Below are 17,176 nucleotides of genomic sequence, written 5' to 3' on the forward strand. Positions count from 1 at the left end.
TAGATAATCATCACAGGTTGTACTTCTTGAGGGCCTGAGATTGAACTTGGATTAAGCAAGAACCTGTAAAATTGCTGAACAAAGAACATATAAGTTATAAACATCACTTGAGAAAGATAAAAAGTACAGTACAATGTACCAAATGATACTGAAACTGGAAAAGGAGGAAGAAAATGTGAATATCTCAATAAGCCTAATTTATTCGAAAATCGGAGAGGAGATGCCAAAATTGATTGCATCAAATTGCATTCCCTTTACGCCAGCTAAAACATATTCTTTTTCATTAATTAACATATAAAACATATTCTAAAACATAGAAGTTGAAAATGTATGCATCCAGTGCACATTATGTTATTAAACAATATGCAAATGCTTTTGATACAGGAGCAGAAAGTTACAAGTACCTACATCCCAAAGTATGAGCCTTTAAGCATATTAATCATAATGCAGTAAATACAATTACCACAACTGAACATAATAGAACTGAAAGAAGAAACAAAAGTCTAGAACTTGTCACATCTACATTTCTAATGGTGTAATGCACAGCATACTCAAGCTACATTTAAGGTGTCCTGTTCAATTATCTGCATCATCTTCGGTGTCTTGCAAAAGAACTCCTCTAACTTTTGACCTGGCAGTAAAAGGCTAAATTTCAGAATAAGTGATTCAATATATCAACATAGACATCAAATTTCGTAAAACACGTATAACCTGCGGTATGCTGGTACAACGCGATTAGCAACTTTACTTGGACCCATTTTCTGGCTTCCATGCTTGTTTTCAACTGTACCTACAGTAAACCAAATTTTACAACATAAAAACCGAAATTGAGAAAAAAAAATATATTGTTTGCAAGTATATACAAGACGTAATTTTTATTATTAAATGCTGAAAACATGCCAAGATTTGTCTGCAGTATGATGTTATTTTTATTTTTTAATTACGAAAAAATGCAAATATTTAAATGTTAAAACATAATCATCAACTTGCAGAAAATATCATAGCTACGATGTATTTTTTTACTTCTTTAGTAAATTATTAAACAAATTCTCTTGGTGCTCCTAACTATACCAGCAATATTCAATCAAATGCAAACTGATGTGTAAGTAATAGCTAACTCGACCTCATATGAACCACTTCCACGCAGACCTAGTTCATCCAAATTCTAAACCAATATACTCCCTCCATCCCCCTGGATAGTATACATTGGGGGACGGGGATGCGGCACGGACTTTAATGCTCCCGTAAAGTGTAGTTGTGCAATTTATTTTTAAAATTTTCTTTTTCTGAATTAAAGTTTGGATGTTAAATTTTTATTCAGAAAAACAAATCTCAAAAATAAGTTACGGAACTATACTTTATAAGAGCATTAAAATGTGTGTCGAGCAGTTGAAAAGAAACATATATAATTAAATGGGACAGAGGGAGTAACAACTTAAAAACTTCCCTCATTTGTCAGGAAGAAGAAAAATGAATTCTAAACAAAAAAAAATATCGCTCCACTCAGGTACGCAGGTTTATCACCAGACACGGTATTGGTACCGCAAGGGTGCTAACAACTAGGAGTAGAACAGAATTCAAGGTGACACGAATTTCATGTATTACACAAAGTATCTTCATTTCTCTTTTGTCAACCATAAATTCATTCTAAATATCCTGATACGGGGCACAGGGAATTGGGTCTGAAAATACTAAAGAGGAGAAATAACCTACGGATCCTTTTCATTTCATAGAGGGGGCCTAATACACAGGAAGACTATTAAGTTGTAAATTTTAAATCAATCGCCTGGCCTCAATACCATGTTAACACTACAAATAAATTTAAACATTTACGCTATTGACAGTTACCATCAGTGTTGTGAAACACGCAAAATAAAAAAAAACGCAAGCTCCAATTTTGAAGCGCAACTCGCGAAGCGCGATTACTTGCGCGATTTTTAGACAAAAATGAAATTATCTATATAATTATATAATTCCGAGAATGTTGCTTCTAATATTGGTTTCAAACAAAATAATAGTTTCAACATAGTGGAAATATCACATAAACTATCATATTATCAATCAATAACATTTAGTAAGTCAAAGGCTTCCGAATCGTTTAGCTCGATCTCAGGTCCTTCAAATTCTTTCTCCTCCTCCTCATCTTCATCTATGAGTTGTGAGGCAGTAGGTTATAATTTATAAAGATACAAGTAGGGTTTTTTTAACTTAAAGGTATTTCGGTCCTTCTATACTTTTGCGAGTTTTTGCGCTTTTTACAGCGAGTTTTTGCGAGTATCGCGCTTAACTCGCGATTTTCGGACAATTTCAAAATCGCGCTAAATCGGTCATACGCAACTCGCTGGATCTTCGCTTACTCGCGAAGCGCGATTAATCGCGATTCTCACAACACTGGTTACCATCATTAATTCATTAGTTAAACATCTTCGGCAGTGAAAAGAGAAAACATGCTTAACTTGAATTTCATTTTGCTTTGTCAAATTCCAAGCAATAGCTAATACGCATACAAAGACTTTCCAGATGAATCTCATTTTCATATAATAAATGGAGATCTTTGCCTAATGAATGGCCAACAGCCTACAAAATAGACACAAAACAGAATGATTTGTGCACCTGAAGTACCTAGTAAAGTGTTACCAGACAAAGGTTGTGAGGTTCCGTCCTCTTTCACATTATGTGACTTGTGTCTTTTGGAAGACAAAACTGAATCAAGTTTTGTCTTGAGATTGTGACTCTTTTCCTGATAACATATGCATTAATTCAATCATATACACACAGAGAGAAAAAACACACACCATATTTTTAATCAAGACTTTCTGTTTTGTTTTCATATCTTACTGTTTGGATTTCTGCATAATCAGCCAGTGTTTTCATACATTATTCTACCATATTTAGATGCAATATTAAGATATTAAACTGCTCAAGGTAAGGGCACAATGTTGATATGGAACCCCCAAAAGTGATAAGAGGTAGAAACCACTGAAACTACAAATTCCCAGATCAATAATAATGAGTCACAATGAAAGCTTGAGATACAATCAAATGGAGTGAATAAAGTGATACAAAGAAACTCGCCAAGAGGAAACTTGTATATTATGGAAATCTAGATAACTCCCGCATTTCACAAATATATTTCTTAGGTACAAGACTAAATAACATATTTCATAATCCACAAGAATATCTTCTACTTTCCAATTTCCCTTTCCTAACACTCTCTGCCTAAAGTGCATGTGCGTTCAAGCGTCACCACAGTCATACAGTTTTAGTGTGAAGAAATGAGAGGGAAAATCATGGTTTTATTGGAGAAGCAAACAGTGCTGTTGCATATGGGGAAGAACAAGTATGACATAGATAAAAAGGAACAAATGATAAGACAAGGACGGCTTTTGGAATAAATATGTGACTTTCTTAGACACAGAGCAGGCAAAGTCTTCCCCTTCCAAACTCGAGGCACGTTAATCCAATGTCATGCCAGCCTTCTGGATAGTTTCAGTGTTACTCAAGTATACACTATAGCCATACAATATGGATTTTTACCTGTACGCAACTCCTCACTTTTAACATCCCAGCATATCATAACCCTAAAAGCTAGTGACATTAACACCAGTACTAGTGAAAACAATAAAGATGGAAAATTGCCATCAACCAGTCAGTATGATGACTACATCTATATTGGAATGGTGGTAAGTCATGCAACAAAAGATATAAAAAACATGTTAACACCTGCAACACAAACAACATGTCCACGAAATCTATACAAAAAGAACTCCATCATCTAAATAATGGTAGCGATGTGTACAGATACCTGTTCAGCTGCTATCAATTCCTTTAGTTTTTGCCCAGCCTCTCTCTCTGAGCCAAAATAAATGGAGCAAGGTTAGTTAGTGAACACTAATCCTTGTGTACCAAAAGCCATCAACAAAAAATAAAACACAACAGAAATAACGGAGAACGTGAGCTGACTGCTGACTTGGTGAAAGATTATCCCATATTACAATATTAAGTCACCTCTAATTATCAGCCAGTACTCATGGACCAATATCTGTCTTCTTAATTAAATATATATGTATACATAAACAAATATAATCCTCTTCTCATTTCGTCTTCTTTTTTTTTCATCACTAGTTTAGTTGTCGAAACATTACCAGAAATATCAGCTAATAATCAGGTTACAATTCTGGGCTTAAGTGAATATAATCATAAACAAGAGAATCTTGGCATCAGCTTAGCTTTTCTTCATTATAATGACAGAAGACATGATAATCATAGACCTAAACTATAAACCTACACCTTATATGAAAGATCTACAAGCTTTTTTGCTTTCATGATACAATTCTAGATACAAACATTTACTTCCATATTAATTAAAAAAGATACATTTACTTTTTTTTTGAAGTGTAAAACTACTTCTACAATTACGTCTAACAGAAATTTATATACCTATGAGTTACTTTATAGTCTACTAACTAATACTACTGTCAAAATAATAATAAATGTTAATTTTATCTTTTCCTATACAAATATATGCATAAAATTATAATAACCATTGGTAATGTTAATAGTTGTTATCGCAAAATTAACAAGCATGAAGTACCAATTATATTCACAACACAAAGTATTCGACCTGCTTCATTCTTCCGCTGAATGAACATGTTAATTTTAACTATCCAATAATAAATAATAATAACTAGCGTTTTACCCATGATACGCCCCGAAAAGTTAATTTTTAAACAAAACTAATTTTATTAACATATAAATTTAAGTATAAATCCATTCAACATCATTTATGCAATTTTATTACATAAATAATGGCATAATTTTTCTTTAAAAGTAATATCATTTCTTAGTCCTCTTGATCCATTATAAATGTCTCCTTATTATATTAAATGAAATATATAATAAATCAAATATTACATAACATTGCGATCGGTTTGAGAATCTGCTGTAGATTCAGCTATTCAATTTAACAATTGCAAGTATAAATCGCACTCTAATTAATAAGCAGCTTCTCATATACTAGAAAAAACGTAAATACCGGATAACTACCACAGTTCAAGACATGGCCTCTCCCAAATGTCTCAGTCAATACAAGATAGATGATAACCCACTCACCCTAGACCTCCATCTACCGCTATATTAGAAATACTCTCAACATTACCACTCCTAGGTAGCTCTGGTCCATTGGGCTTAAGTTGTCTTTGGGCCTCCACGTGCGAGCCTTCCCATTAACGAAACACCTCAAATATGTTTCGATACACTTGTTGACGACCTCCGTTTGTCCATCCGACTGCGGGTGATATGCAGTACTATGATTCAATGTAGTGCCCTCAAGTTTAAAAAGTTCCTTCTAGAATAAACTAAGAAAAATTTTGTCCCTGTTTAAAACTATTGTGCTTGGGAACCCATGTAACCTCACAACCTCCTGAACAAACATCTTTGCCACTCCCTGTGCATTAAACGGGTGTTTAAGAGCCACAAAATGGGCATACTTCGTGAGTCGATCCACGACCACGAACACCGAATCCATGCCATTGGACTTAGGGAGGCCCTCGATGAAGTCCATGGTGACTTCATCCCGTAGAGGGAATCGGCATTGGGTTAAGAAGCCCAGCAGGTTTGAGAGAGGACGACTTGGCATGCTGACATATTGCACATGATTGCACATACTCATTGATCCGCTTCCTCATCCCAGGCCAAAACCAGCATGAAGCAATCCTTCGGTAAGTTTTCAACTCGCCCGAGTGCCCTCCTATTGGGCTATCATGATAGGAAAATAACAACTTAGGAATCAATTCACACTACACGTCCCCTATACCTTAACACTCCGTATTCCAGGTGATAACCTGTCTGCAACGACTTACCGTTAGTCACAGTTGCGCACAACTAGGTGATGAAAGGGTCATCTTGTATACAGGCTTGCACGTCTACCCATTGCAAACCATGAGAAGATATCAAAACACCTAATTCCAGCTGAGATGGGTGTTGTCGAGAGAGTGCATCGACAACCCAATTAGAGGCCCCTAGTTTGTACTGTATTCCAATATCAAACCCCATTAATTTACTAACCCATTTTTGGTATTCAGGCCCAACTTCACGTTGTTCCAAAAGGTATTTCAAACTCTACTGATCGGTAGGTATGGACTATAAAGCGTCGCCCAAGCAAGTAGTGGCGCCATTTAAGGACAGATAACACTATGGCCATGAGTATGAGTATATATATATATATATATATATATATGTATATATATATATATGTATATATATATATGCCCATGATAAAATAGAAACCACTCTTAAAATAAAAACTAGAAACCAGTTTCCCTACCACTATTTATGACTACGGGTATCACTAATTTATACTACACTAATCACTGTTTTTATAAAGTATGTAAACAACGATTTTTATTATCAAAATTGAGAAAATCTACTTATCTAAACTATTGATAATTGATTATAGATGATCAATTTCATCCGTAGGAAGGTTCTTAGCGGTAGGAAGTCGCAAGAGAATTGTATGATGATGATAAGTAGTCTTTAATTTTTTGTAAGTTATGATGGAAAGTGTATGTGACTATTGGTGATAATAGACAATAGTGGCAAGTCATGGAAACGTCTGGTAATGGTGGTAAGAGGTCCATTATTACGATTTGGGTGAAGATGATGGTCATATACGTTGCATATATGTGTATATATATTTATATTCGCGAGATATGCTATATATAAATTAGTGATATGTTATGTACAAATTAGTGATTTCTGTAGTTAAAAATAGTGATAAAAAACTGTCCATAAACTGGTTTTTAGTTTTTAGGCTAATTTGGTTTCTATTATATATATATATATATACTACCTCCGTCCCATTTTATGTGAATGGGTTTGACTTTCACGGAGATTAAAAAAAAGGTAGTAAATGTAGTTGAAAAGTGGGTAAAGTGGTGGGACCTATCAATATTTAATAATAGATTTGAGATAGTGGAGAAAAGTAGTGGGTGTAATAGTGTTTATTTAATAATAAGATAGTATAAATATATAGAGTTAGTGGGTGTAATAGTGAAAAGTAGTGTTCAAAAATAGTAAGTATTCGAGGTTCATTCTTTTTGGGACGTCCCAAAAAAGAAATGAGGTCACATAAAATGGGACGGAGGGAGTATTAACTTTAAGTAAAATAATAAATATTGATTAATCATATAAAAATATATTTTAAATTAAAATTATATAAATATATATATATTCATGGATAAAGCGGATATAATTGATGATGTTAACTCATGGTCCCATGTTACGCATTGAGTATTATTTCCATCTAAAAATAATTTTGTTAATATATAAATTAAGTATAAATTATTTAAACAATATTTTATAAGATTTTATTACATAAATTTACGTATAAATTTTTTAAACAAAATATATAGTAAATCATATTTTCTTTTCAAGTAGATACTCCCTCTGTCCCTCTCATTTCTTTACGGTTACTATTTTGGGATGTCCCTCTCATTTCTTTACGTTACTATAAATAGTAAGTTTTTCCAATCATTACACCCACTATCCTCCCCCACTATCTCATATTTAACAATAAAAACTACTATTACACCCACTACTTTCCTCCATTATCTCAAATCTATTATTAAATATTGATGGGTCCCACCACTTTTCCCACTTTTCATCTAACTTTACTCATTTTTCATACATTATCTTGGTCTCCGTGTCCCCCTCCAATGTAAACAATTGAGGGGGACGGAGGGAGTATTATATATAAGAGGTTCTCTAGTTAGAGACCCGCTATCGGGGTCATTGTGAGATCCAAATTGTCTATGATGTTGACTGGATATTAATTTGCTCTTTGGTCCCAGTTTAACCAAGAATATTTGCATTCTCATATATTTTAAATTAATATATTGTAATATACTATAAAATTAATTAATTAATTACTCAATTATGATATTTAACCATAATACAATTATAAAATAAACATACAAATATTATTAGTAAATCATATTACTATGAAATAATAAAATTTAAAAAAGAATAATAAAATACATATAAAATTATATTATTTTAAATAATTTATATAATTTTAATATTATATATGAAAAATGGGGAGTGGGTTGGGGAATTTCAAAGTCCCCAATTTTTCGCCCTTTATGAAGCGGATTAAGGTCATTAGTCACTTATTCACATATAATTATATAACTTAATTAATTTGTTCCCAGAATTCCATACATATATGATTATTTTTATAGACATATATAAAAATTTCAAGTAGTTAAATTATTTGTAAACAATATATATTATTAAGTTTTCATAGAGCATAAACGTAAATTTATAAAATTTGAAAATTACAGACCATTTATCATCATGTACTAATAAGATAGCTAAAGAATAAATATGGTGTAAAACTAAATTTTAAAAGAATAAATGTAATTGCCATAAAATTTGGGAACGAATATTATTGATCTAAAATTTAGGGGTGGTATTGGTCCTAAAATTATAAATAAGGTCTAAAATTAATTGATAAAAAAATAAATATGATTGGTCTAAAATTTAGTCGATGCCTCAAAATATATTCTTTTCTGATTGGTTAACTGCATATTGTGGTAGACTCAGATATTATAAACTTGTATATGGTTAATACTATGATTAAAATTTAAAAGGAAAGTTGAGAAATGAATATTATTAACTTGTATGTGGTTAATATCTTTATTAAAATTTAATAGAAGGACAGTTGAAAAATGAATATTATTGGTTAAAATTTGAGGATGACTTCTGATTGGTCCTAAAATTTTCATATTTTCTGATTGGTTAACTAATTTGTTCCCATGATTAATTTTTATAATTTTTATAGACATAAAAAATTTACAGGTAGTTAACTTATTTGTAAGAATATATATTATTAAGTTCTAATAAAGCATAACCGTAAATTTATAAATTTTAAAAATTACAGACCTTTTATCATCATGTACTAATAAGATAGCTAAAGAATAAATATGGTCTAAAACAAAATTTTTAGAGAATAAATGTAATTGGTACAAAATTTAGGAATCAATATTATTGGTCTAAAATTTAGGGGTGGTATTGGTCCCAAAATAATATATAAGGTCTAAAATTAAATTTTAAAAAAATGATTGGTCTAAAATTTAGTTGTTACCTCAAAATATAATTCTTTCCTAATTGGTTAAGTGCATACTGTGTAGACTCAAATATTATAAACTTTTATGTGGTTAATGCCATGGTTAAAATTTAAAAGGAAAGTTGAGGAACATATATTATTAACTTGTATGCGGTTAATATCTTAATTAAAATTTAATAGAAAGAAAGTTGAAAAATAAATATTGTTGGTCTAAAATTTAAGCTTTTGATTGGTTCTAACATAATTCCTATTTTCTGATTGGTGAATGAATATCATTGGTCCAAAATTAGGAATGGCTTTTGATTGGTCATAAGATAATTCCTCTTTTCTTATTGTTTAACTGCATACTGTGGTAGACTTAAGTATTATAATAAAGGATATCAAATATAATTATTTACAATTTATAAAAATAATATTGGATCCTTTTAGATATATTAGAGATAGTATCTATGGAGTCCAAATGTTATTGGAGTCCTCGAAGTCTACAACTATTACCATTGGATTATATTATGATAGTGTGGCTACAGATTAAAGCACGACAATTTATTTTGATATTAAAAGAAAAACTTTTCTTTGTCCTGGATACATTTACATGCGTATATACACACATTGTAACAATATATTAAAGAATTGGCTTTATCGATTAACACGTTAGCTTCCTAACACTTTTCTAAGCTAAGATTCTAATTACATTATAGTCCAATGATCATGCCTTCAGCCATATGAAAGCTTAGAGTAGGTTCTCTCAAGTTCACTATTGAGGAATTCCAAAGAGTAAAACAATTCTTTATTGAGAAACACTGTATATGAGGAAATTTGACAGAATTTACCTTTTACTAGTAAACTCTGGCAGGTATCAAATGCTCCAAAAAGTGCAAGAGAAACATTTCTCCTCACCTCAGTCGCAGCAGCAGCCTCCAGTTTATCAAGAGGAAAAGAAATTTTTGGCAACCCTTTCGTCTTTTGAGCAATCAGTTTTGCATATGCAGGACCTGAGAAAAAAACTATTTTCAATGTCCTTATGATGCCAAAGTCAAATCCTTCTAAAAATTATTTTTCAAATGCATGTTAATATTTTTAGCATTAGTTGTAAATTGATAGCTGCAAATCTGTAATAGCCAGCTTAATTAGGCCTAATTAGTGGTTGATAATAAGTGATATAATAGGCTGATATAAAGGAATCTGTTGAGTGTTAACTGATTGGTAGGTCTAATTAGCTCTGCTGTATTTACACATACAGGAGCTTGTTTGTAAGGAAATGCATTCAGAATAAACCATTTTCTTATCTATTTGTCGTGGTATCAGAACTGATCTCATCTAGTATTTGATTTCTTGTCTTGCTTCAAATTCGTAGTTCTTCTTACCCCGTCTTTCTTGGGATTCATCTCCTGGTTCTTGTTTTTTATTTAAATCATGTTAATTAGAATGATCTGATCTCTTCCTTGTTCGATTTAATTGAAAAACTGGTCCACTTGGCCTTTCAAATTTGAGATATCGTCGAAGGAAAAGAACCATGGGGTCATATTGATAGAACAATTTCTGCACCCGATACCAAAGAAAAGGAGCAACTTGCAAAATGGAAGGTGAAGGAAGCTCAGATTATGTAGTGGTTTCATGGCGGTATAGAACCGTCCATGCTTCTCAATGTTGTATTGAGACTTTGCTAATATTAAAGATTAATAAATGTTAAATGCTACATTTTAAATGAAAGGTCTTGGGAATCTTAAATAATTTTTGAGCATAGAAATTCATTCTTGAGATTAAGGTGCATTCTTAATTCAGTATATATATGTCAAAGATCTTAGTGAGTTCATTGTTCAAAGGAGGCTATTGTTATTAAATGGAGGTGAATGTTAAATATCGAAAAGATGATGGGTAGCTTTTACATAATCCTTTAAACTTATATAGACAATTACAAGACCTGATATCTCATATACATATACCATCCATATAGTTGGCAGATTCATGCAATCACCTCGACATATTCATCTCTGGCCATATTCATTTTGCTGCACTAAAGCATATTATTCAATATTTATTTAGGTCACCTATGGGTGGACTAGTTTTCCTACACATTCTAATCTTCACTTCAGAGCATATAGTGTTGCTGATTAGGCTGGATGCCCGGATACTATAAAGCCTACAACTGGGATGGAGTACATTTCTTGGAGATGCCTTGATATCTTGGAAGTGTAAGAAACAATATAATGTCTCAAAATCTTCCACGCCACGAAGGCTTAATATGGAACCTATGTCACTAGCTGTTCTGAAACTGTATGGTTAGGTTACATGGCCTTCTTTCTAATCTTGGAGCTTCTTGAATTAATCGTACTCGACACCAGATAACAAAAGTGCCATTTAAATCACTGCAAATCTGGTATATCATAAACGCACAAAATAAATCAAAGTTGATTGCCATTATATTAGAGATGCAATTACAGGTGTCGTTATGAAACATCCTCAGATATATATTAATTTTCAAACATTTGATGTCTTCACAAAAGTTTTTATGCGCCAACGGCACAGATTTCTTAGTGGCAAACTAATGTTACATCAATTTGAAGAGGCTTGTCAATATCACTAGCATTACGAATATATATTAGTTGTAAATTGAATAGTGGTAAATCTCTAATAGCCCGCTTTATTAAGCCAAATTAGGGGCTGATAATGGTGATAATGGAAGATATAAGAAGTTAATATTCAGGGATATTGTAAACTGATATGAAGGGATTTGTTAGCTGATTGGTAGACCTAATTAGCTCTGTCGTACCCATATAAAATAAATTTATAGGAGCTTGGAGCTTGGAGCTTGTTTCTAAAAAAAAGCATCCAAAACTGAACCAATTTCTTATATACTTTTCAATGCATCCCTAAACTCCCATCTCACAAAAAAATATCACACAAACCATCTTTTGTTCAGTTGACCTCTTAATTAAGACAGAAAGGGAAGAATTTTCAAACCCCTCTAAAATACCTTGTGTTTAGAAGTAAGAAGATGGGAACAACTAAGCCAAGTAATATTGGGCCATTAAGCCTTTTAATATTATTCTTATTTATATTCATATTTATGAGTAAATGGTTCGATCTGACAGTTCAAGGTTCTTGGATGAAGGCAAGCATATAAAGGAGACCAGAATTATAACTCTGCGCAAGTACATTTTATCACTGAAAGCTTCTTGCTCATTTAATGACTAAGGAAATGACTAAATTAGCTCATGAAAGTTTTTATTATTAGTCCATTAACTGGTACTATTTAGAATCATAAATGTAAATTTAAAGAAAATGCTAGTAACTAGTCAGTATAGACTGACCAAAATTAAATATCTCACAAGTCGAAGAGATAGTTGCAATCAACTTCTATTCAGACTAAACGAGGGCACCACAAACCAGATTGCAAATTGTGGCAGTGCCTTTGGAAAATCCAGTTACAAGCCGATTTGTCAACGCCGCTATATACATAAGATTACTTGCTTAAAACAGAAAAAGCAATCCCTGGTTTAAACGCATTGAGCAGAAAAGATAGAGTTTTGCTGAAATGTCTTACAAGTAACAACTAAAAACGAGGAGTTAATAAAGTACTCACCATCAACTTCCGACTTCCCCTCAAAACCAAGCTTTGTCTCTTCAGATTGAATGGAAGCTGCAACATAGGCTAAAAACTCGGACCACGACCCCCCAATTCCAGTGGTATCTCTCTGTGGACAATATCGCACATATAAAAAGGAAAGTTCATTGATCCTAAAATCTTGTCCCAAATAAATTATTAGAATCTGAACACATCAATATCAAATCTGGAAGACAGAGTACAAACTACATCAATTCATATCTTTCTTTACTGAAAAACTTGTGAGCTATAAACTTATAATTGCTGATATTTTTCTTCTTTGTGATCTTGTTTCACTCTTTAGTCGTTCAATTATGTTTTATAAGTTACTACTCTACAGATACCATACAACACTAAAAAGCAGCCTCTTAATCTTAAAGTGTTAACTAAAGTTATTCAGTTAAGATAACTTCTAGCCAATATTATTTTTTTAAAAGATTGGAAAGTTTGAATTGGTTGATGACCTTCCTGAACTTTAGAAAGGATTAATTGGCATGCTTAAATGAAATAAAATTCTAAAAGAAGCTCCCAGTGGCAATCATACAAGTCTAGTGCATTAAACAAGTGTAAGACTAGTTCATTAAACAAGTCTAATTAAATACTCTTATTTTAAGTATGTAAAAGGAGCCAAGACTGGAGGATTGCAAACTCTTCTCAGTTGCTAATATAAGAAGGGTAAAAATCAGTAGACTTTGGAGAGTTCTCGAAATTGCTCCCCAATGATCAGATTTGGAGCTAATTAAGCCAAAAAGAACTTCTTATGACAAACTCAGGTCAAATCTGGATATAAGTGAGAACTTGGATTTCATTATTTAAGCAACCCAAATGGCTCGGAAAAAAGACCACAAAGTGGTACATCCAAACAGCATAAAAATTTAGCCTCATCGTGAACTACACTCAAAAGAGTATCTAGCCAAGATATTTATATATTCACCCTCAGTATCCGGACTCTCCGTATTTGTCCTTATTCTCGTGTCCAACGGACATGACATGGGTGTGGGTATGAGATCTAAAAGTAGGATCCTTGCTAAACAGACACTACACATTCTAGCATCGCAGTTCAAAATGGAAAGTAGGTCTTTTTACTAATTTCTTTAGGAGAGCAAGTTCCATAAATGACTTGTTTCTATGTTATTCTACTGTTTGTAAGCAGCAATTTAACATATATTATCAAGGTCATGTAATTTCTGTTTTCAGTAGAGACTATATTTATGAATGTACAATATAGCAGTCTATAAGGTTTACCTCGCATTAAGATTATGTACAGAGTCCCTGCATCGGTGTCTGATTTCAAATCCAATTCATTAATCCTAATTATCCTAAAACTAAAAACCTGACTCATGGATCTGCTGTCCCATACACATACCCGAGTTTAGGTAACATAGTGCACCCACTGAACGACACATAGCAAAAGCTCAGATAAACAAACCCTCGGTGACTGAAGCACAATTCAAATCACTACCCCAATTTTCAATCCTTGAATTGACAATAATCAATTCCAATTCAGAGAAAACAATGCATGTATATCAAAGCTAAGTTATTATGTGTGGGGTTATTCCAATGCTTATACAAGGAATAAAACCCTAATCAAATAATCTAACGTACCAAGGCCCATTAGTATTGGGCTTTATTAAAAATTAACTACTTAATAAACTCCTAACCCCGCATATAAAACATATTGAAAAATACATTAGTTATCTCTACACTAAATATAATTAAATTGATTAGAAACATATACAATAATTCCTTATTTTCATTCCCCGCCATCTCATTCTCAACCTGTGAGAGAAAACTCGACCACTAGTTTTGCAGAAGCCAAGAATTATGCAAAACTGAACTAGAACAAAGAAAAATTTTATGCTTTACTTAAACAACAAGTAGGGTGCAAAATACCCTGAAAACTAACTAGCAAGTGAAGGAGGTGCAACCGAATATTCTAGAATGATGAAGTCCATATGTTTGACCTCAATCATATCATCGAAGACTTGTTTTCCTGAACAAGCCAAACTAAGTCCATGTGAGATTCACCAGCTATATCAACTACATCACAAACATCTCCCCTCTAATGCTTTGTGCAAGTCCTATAACCACATCATCTTCGCTTAATAATTTTTGCATTCCCCAACCCTACAAGACGTTAGACTTGAGATAGAAGAGTCTATTTAGTCCTTTATAGTCTTTTCTCATTTTCACGCCTCAAACTTTTTCTTCACAACTCAACTTTACCTCTTTTCCAACCTTGCAACTCATAACATGCTCTATCAATTTCTCGCACTGCAAGCTCATACTCAATTAATCTACGGTCATCATGAAGAACATAAATCTCATAGTGTAAGAGATCACAGTCATCCTCGAAACAAAGAATATTATATAAAACTTCTTCAATTGCAGACTTTATGTGCTTACACATGTTTTAATGCCAGAAACAACAACAGAAACAAAGAATCATAAATAACAGGGGCTGAAATGTCAAAACTCAGAAGCTCTGGGGTTAAACTGTTGAATTCAAGGAATACAGGGACTGGACGGTGAAGATTCTGAAGCTCAGTAACTGATTCGACAATATATTGAAATTCAGGGGATGTTAGTATTTTCAGGAAGTTTCAGGAGCTGTAATAAGATTTTCCATAAACTTAAGGGACTAATTTATAGTTTCAATAATTTGAGGGACTAGTTTGGAATTTTCAAAAACTTTAAAGTAGCTAACTGTACTTCTGCTGAATATACATAAATAGAAATTAGTACCCGCCACAGCCTCCAATGGAGAACAAAAGCGGAAGCACCTTTGTGTTAGTTTCCTAATCTCTTTACTACTCTAACCTTTCCTTCCTCTGATTTTGAAGATGCTTTGAACAGTTACTCCCAATCCGGGCAGCGAAGATGGTACTTTTAAGACAGTGAAATCAATGAACAGTATTTGTTTTCCCCCCTTCAAATACAAGATTTCAGGACAATTATACTAATATAACTGAGGCACAATAAAATTGCAAGTAAAAGTTGGGGCACTCCTATTAGACAGGGAACTTGGGGAACCATCTAATTATTAACATGTTCATGAATGTTAGTATGTCTTGTAATATACTTTTTCTATATTTTTAAACACAAATTCTGTAATATCTTTTTTACTATATACTCATGCATTAATACGTTCTTTACTTCAGTCTTTCAGAACTCAATTGTTTCCCAGTCACCGCTACATAATACTCGATCAAACTTTGATCTTATATAATTGAAACTTAGTAATAGGGTAGGTCTGGTGGAAAATTGGGGAACTAGACTTCCCTGACAAATACTGTAATAATTATAGTAGAATTGTCCAATATTTAATAATTTTTACATATATAGTTTTATATTTAATAAAGTATTGCCTTGCACAGGCAGATTATGTTATTTACTATATTTTAGGCTCCGTTTGTTTCCCAAGTTATAATACAAAGAATAGTGATTGTATATTCTAGAGCACTCGATTGTATATTCTAAAGCACTCAATACATGTATACAGGATGGAGTATATATAATTGCACATAACTAGTGACTAATCTATATAACAAAAAACCAATATGTACTTTCAATTGCTTGCTTCCATTGTAATAAAATCCGGCATTTAAACACCAAACCAAGGGAAACAAGATCATATCACTCCCCGATTATCCGAATATCATTTCTCAGGATTTCAACCGACAAAAACATACTTCTATACATACAAGGTTCAATAAAGTTGAGCATTTCAGATTATTACTTGTCCAACTTAAAGTGCTTAAAATTAATCTTAATTACGAAAACAACATAACAACAAAAACAAAAAGCTGACCATATCATCAAGCTGATCAACTGAAAGAATAGTCATCCAACTATTTGAATGAAAATCAGTAGCTTGAATTCGCAGCTCTGTAGAATCCGGGGCATCCACACATACAATAAACGATCTCAAAGGGCTGAAATTCGGGTCAGACCACTCTGTTTTGGGTTGCTTGAAAATGGGTTCAAATCCGTTTAAATCCATTTTTCATAACAACAAAGCTTAGGTTAGTTCATGGGGTTTTCTAGTGTTTCGAACAATGGGTAAATTAGTTCTCGTGTTCCAAGTCTTCGTGGTGTAAGGATTTTCAATTTTGTCCTATTATTAGTATGAAAAGCATTTAAGTTTCAGCCGAGATCAGGTTTCCGGTTATTGTAATTTATGATAAATTGGGAATTTAAAATATCTCTTTGGGAATTAGTTTATCGTGATTTATGATTTAAGGTGACTCATGCGATAAACGGGAATTTAAAATATCTCTTTGGAATTGATGGTTAAATTATCTAAATTCACTTTCAATACTATGAATGTATTTCTAACATCAATATCATCAAAAAAAAAATTCCAAACACATATCCATCTCTGTCTTATCTCAAAATAATTTAGTTGAAAATTTTTACTATTTGAGATGAGAGTTATGAGAGAT

The 17,176-nt window shown here is 32.6% G+C and overlaps 1 protein-coding gene across 8 annotated transcripts; it reads right to left on the reverse strand.

Annotated features, from left to right (window-relative positions):
* Positions 1–320: 320 nt before the first annotated feature.
* LOC108215176 (uncharacterized) lies at positions 321–16,898 on the reverse strand. Of its 8 annotated transcripts, none has more exons than XM_017387558.2 (7): positions 16,543–16,898; positions 12,711–12,822; positions 9,958–10,119; positions 3,806–3,852; positions 2,623–2,740; positions 712–790; positions 321–631 (listed from the first exon to the last, which is right to left on the reverse strand). In XM_017387558.2, exons 1-7 carry the CDS (start codon positions 16,732–16,734, stop codon positions 577–579), a joined length of 765 nt encoding a protein of 254 aa, XP_017243047.1. In that variant the 5' UTR covers positions 16,735–16,898; the 3' UTR covers positions 321–576. The 8 variants fall into 8 exon arrangements, with proteins under 8 accessions (XP_017243047.1, XP_063946985.1, XP_063946986.1 ...); XM_064090915.1 differs by having other exon boundaries at positions 2,638–2,740; positions 16,543–16,868; XM_064090914.1 differs by having other exon boundaries at positions 388–631; positions 2,638–2,740; positions 9,958–10,131; positions 16,543–16,872.
* Positions 16,899–17,176: the final 278 nt, after the last annotated feature.

This window comes from Daucus carota, chromosome 3, assembly GCF_001625215.2.
Source record: "Daucus carota subsp. sativus chromosome 3, DH1 v3.0, whole genome shotgun sequence".
Taxonomy (NCBI): domain Eukaryota; kingdom Viridiplantae; phylum Streptophyta; class Magnoliopsida; order Apiales; family Apiaceae; genus Daucus; species Daucus carota.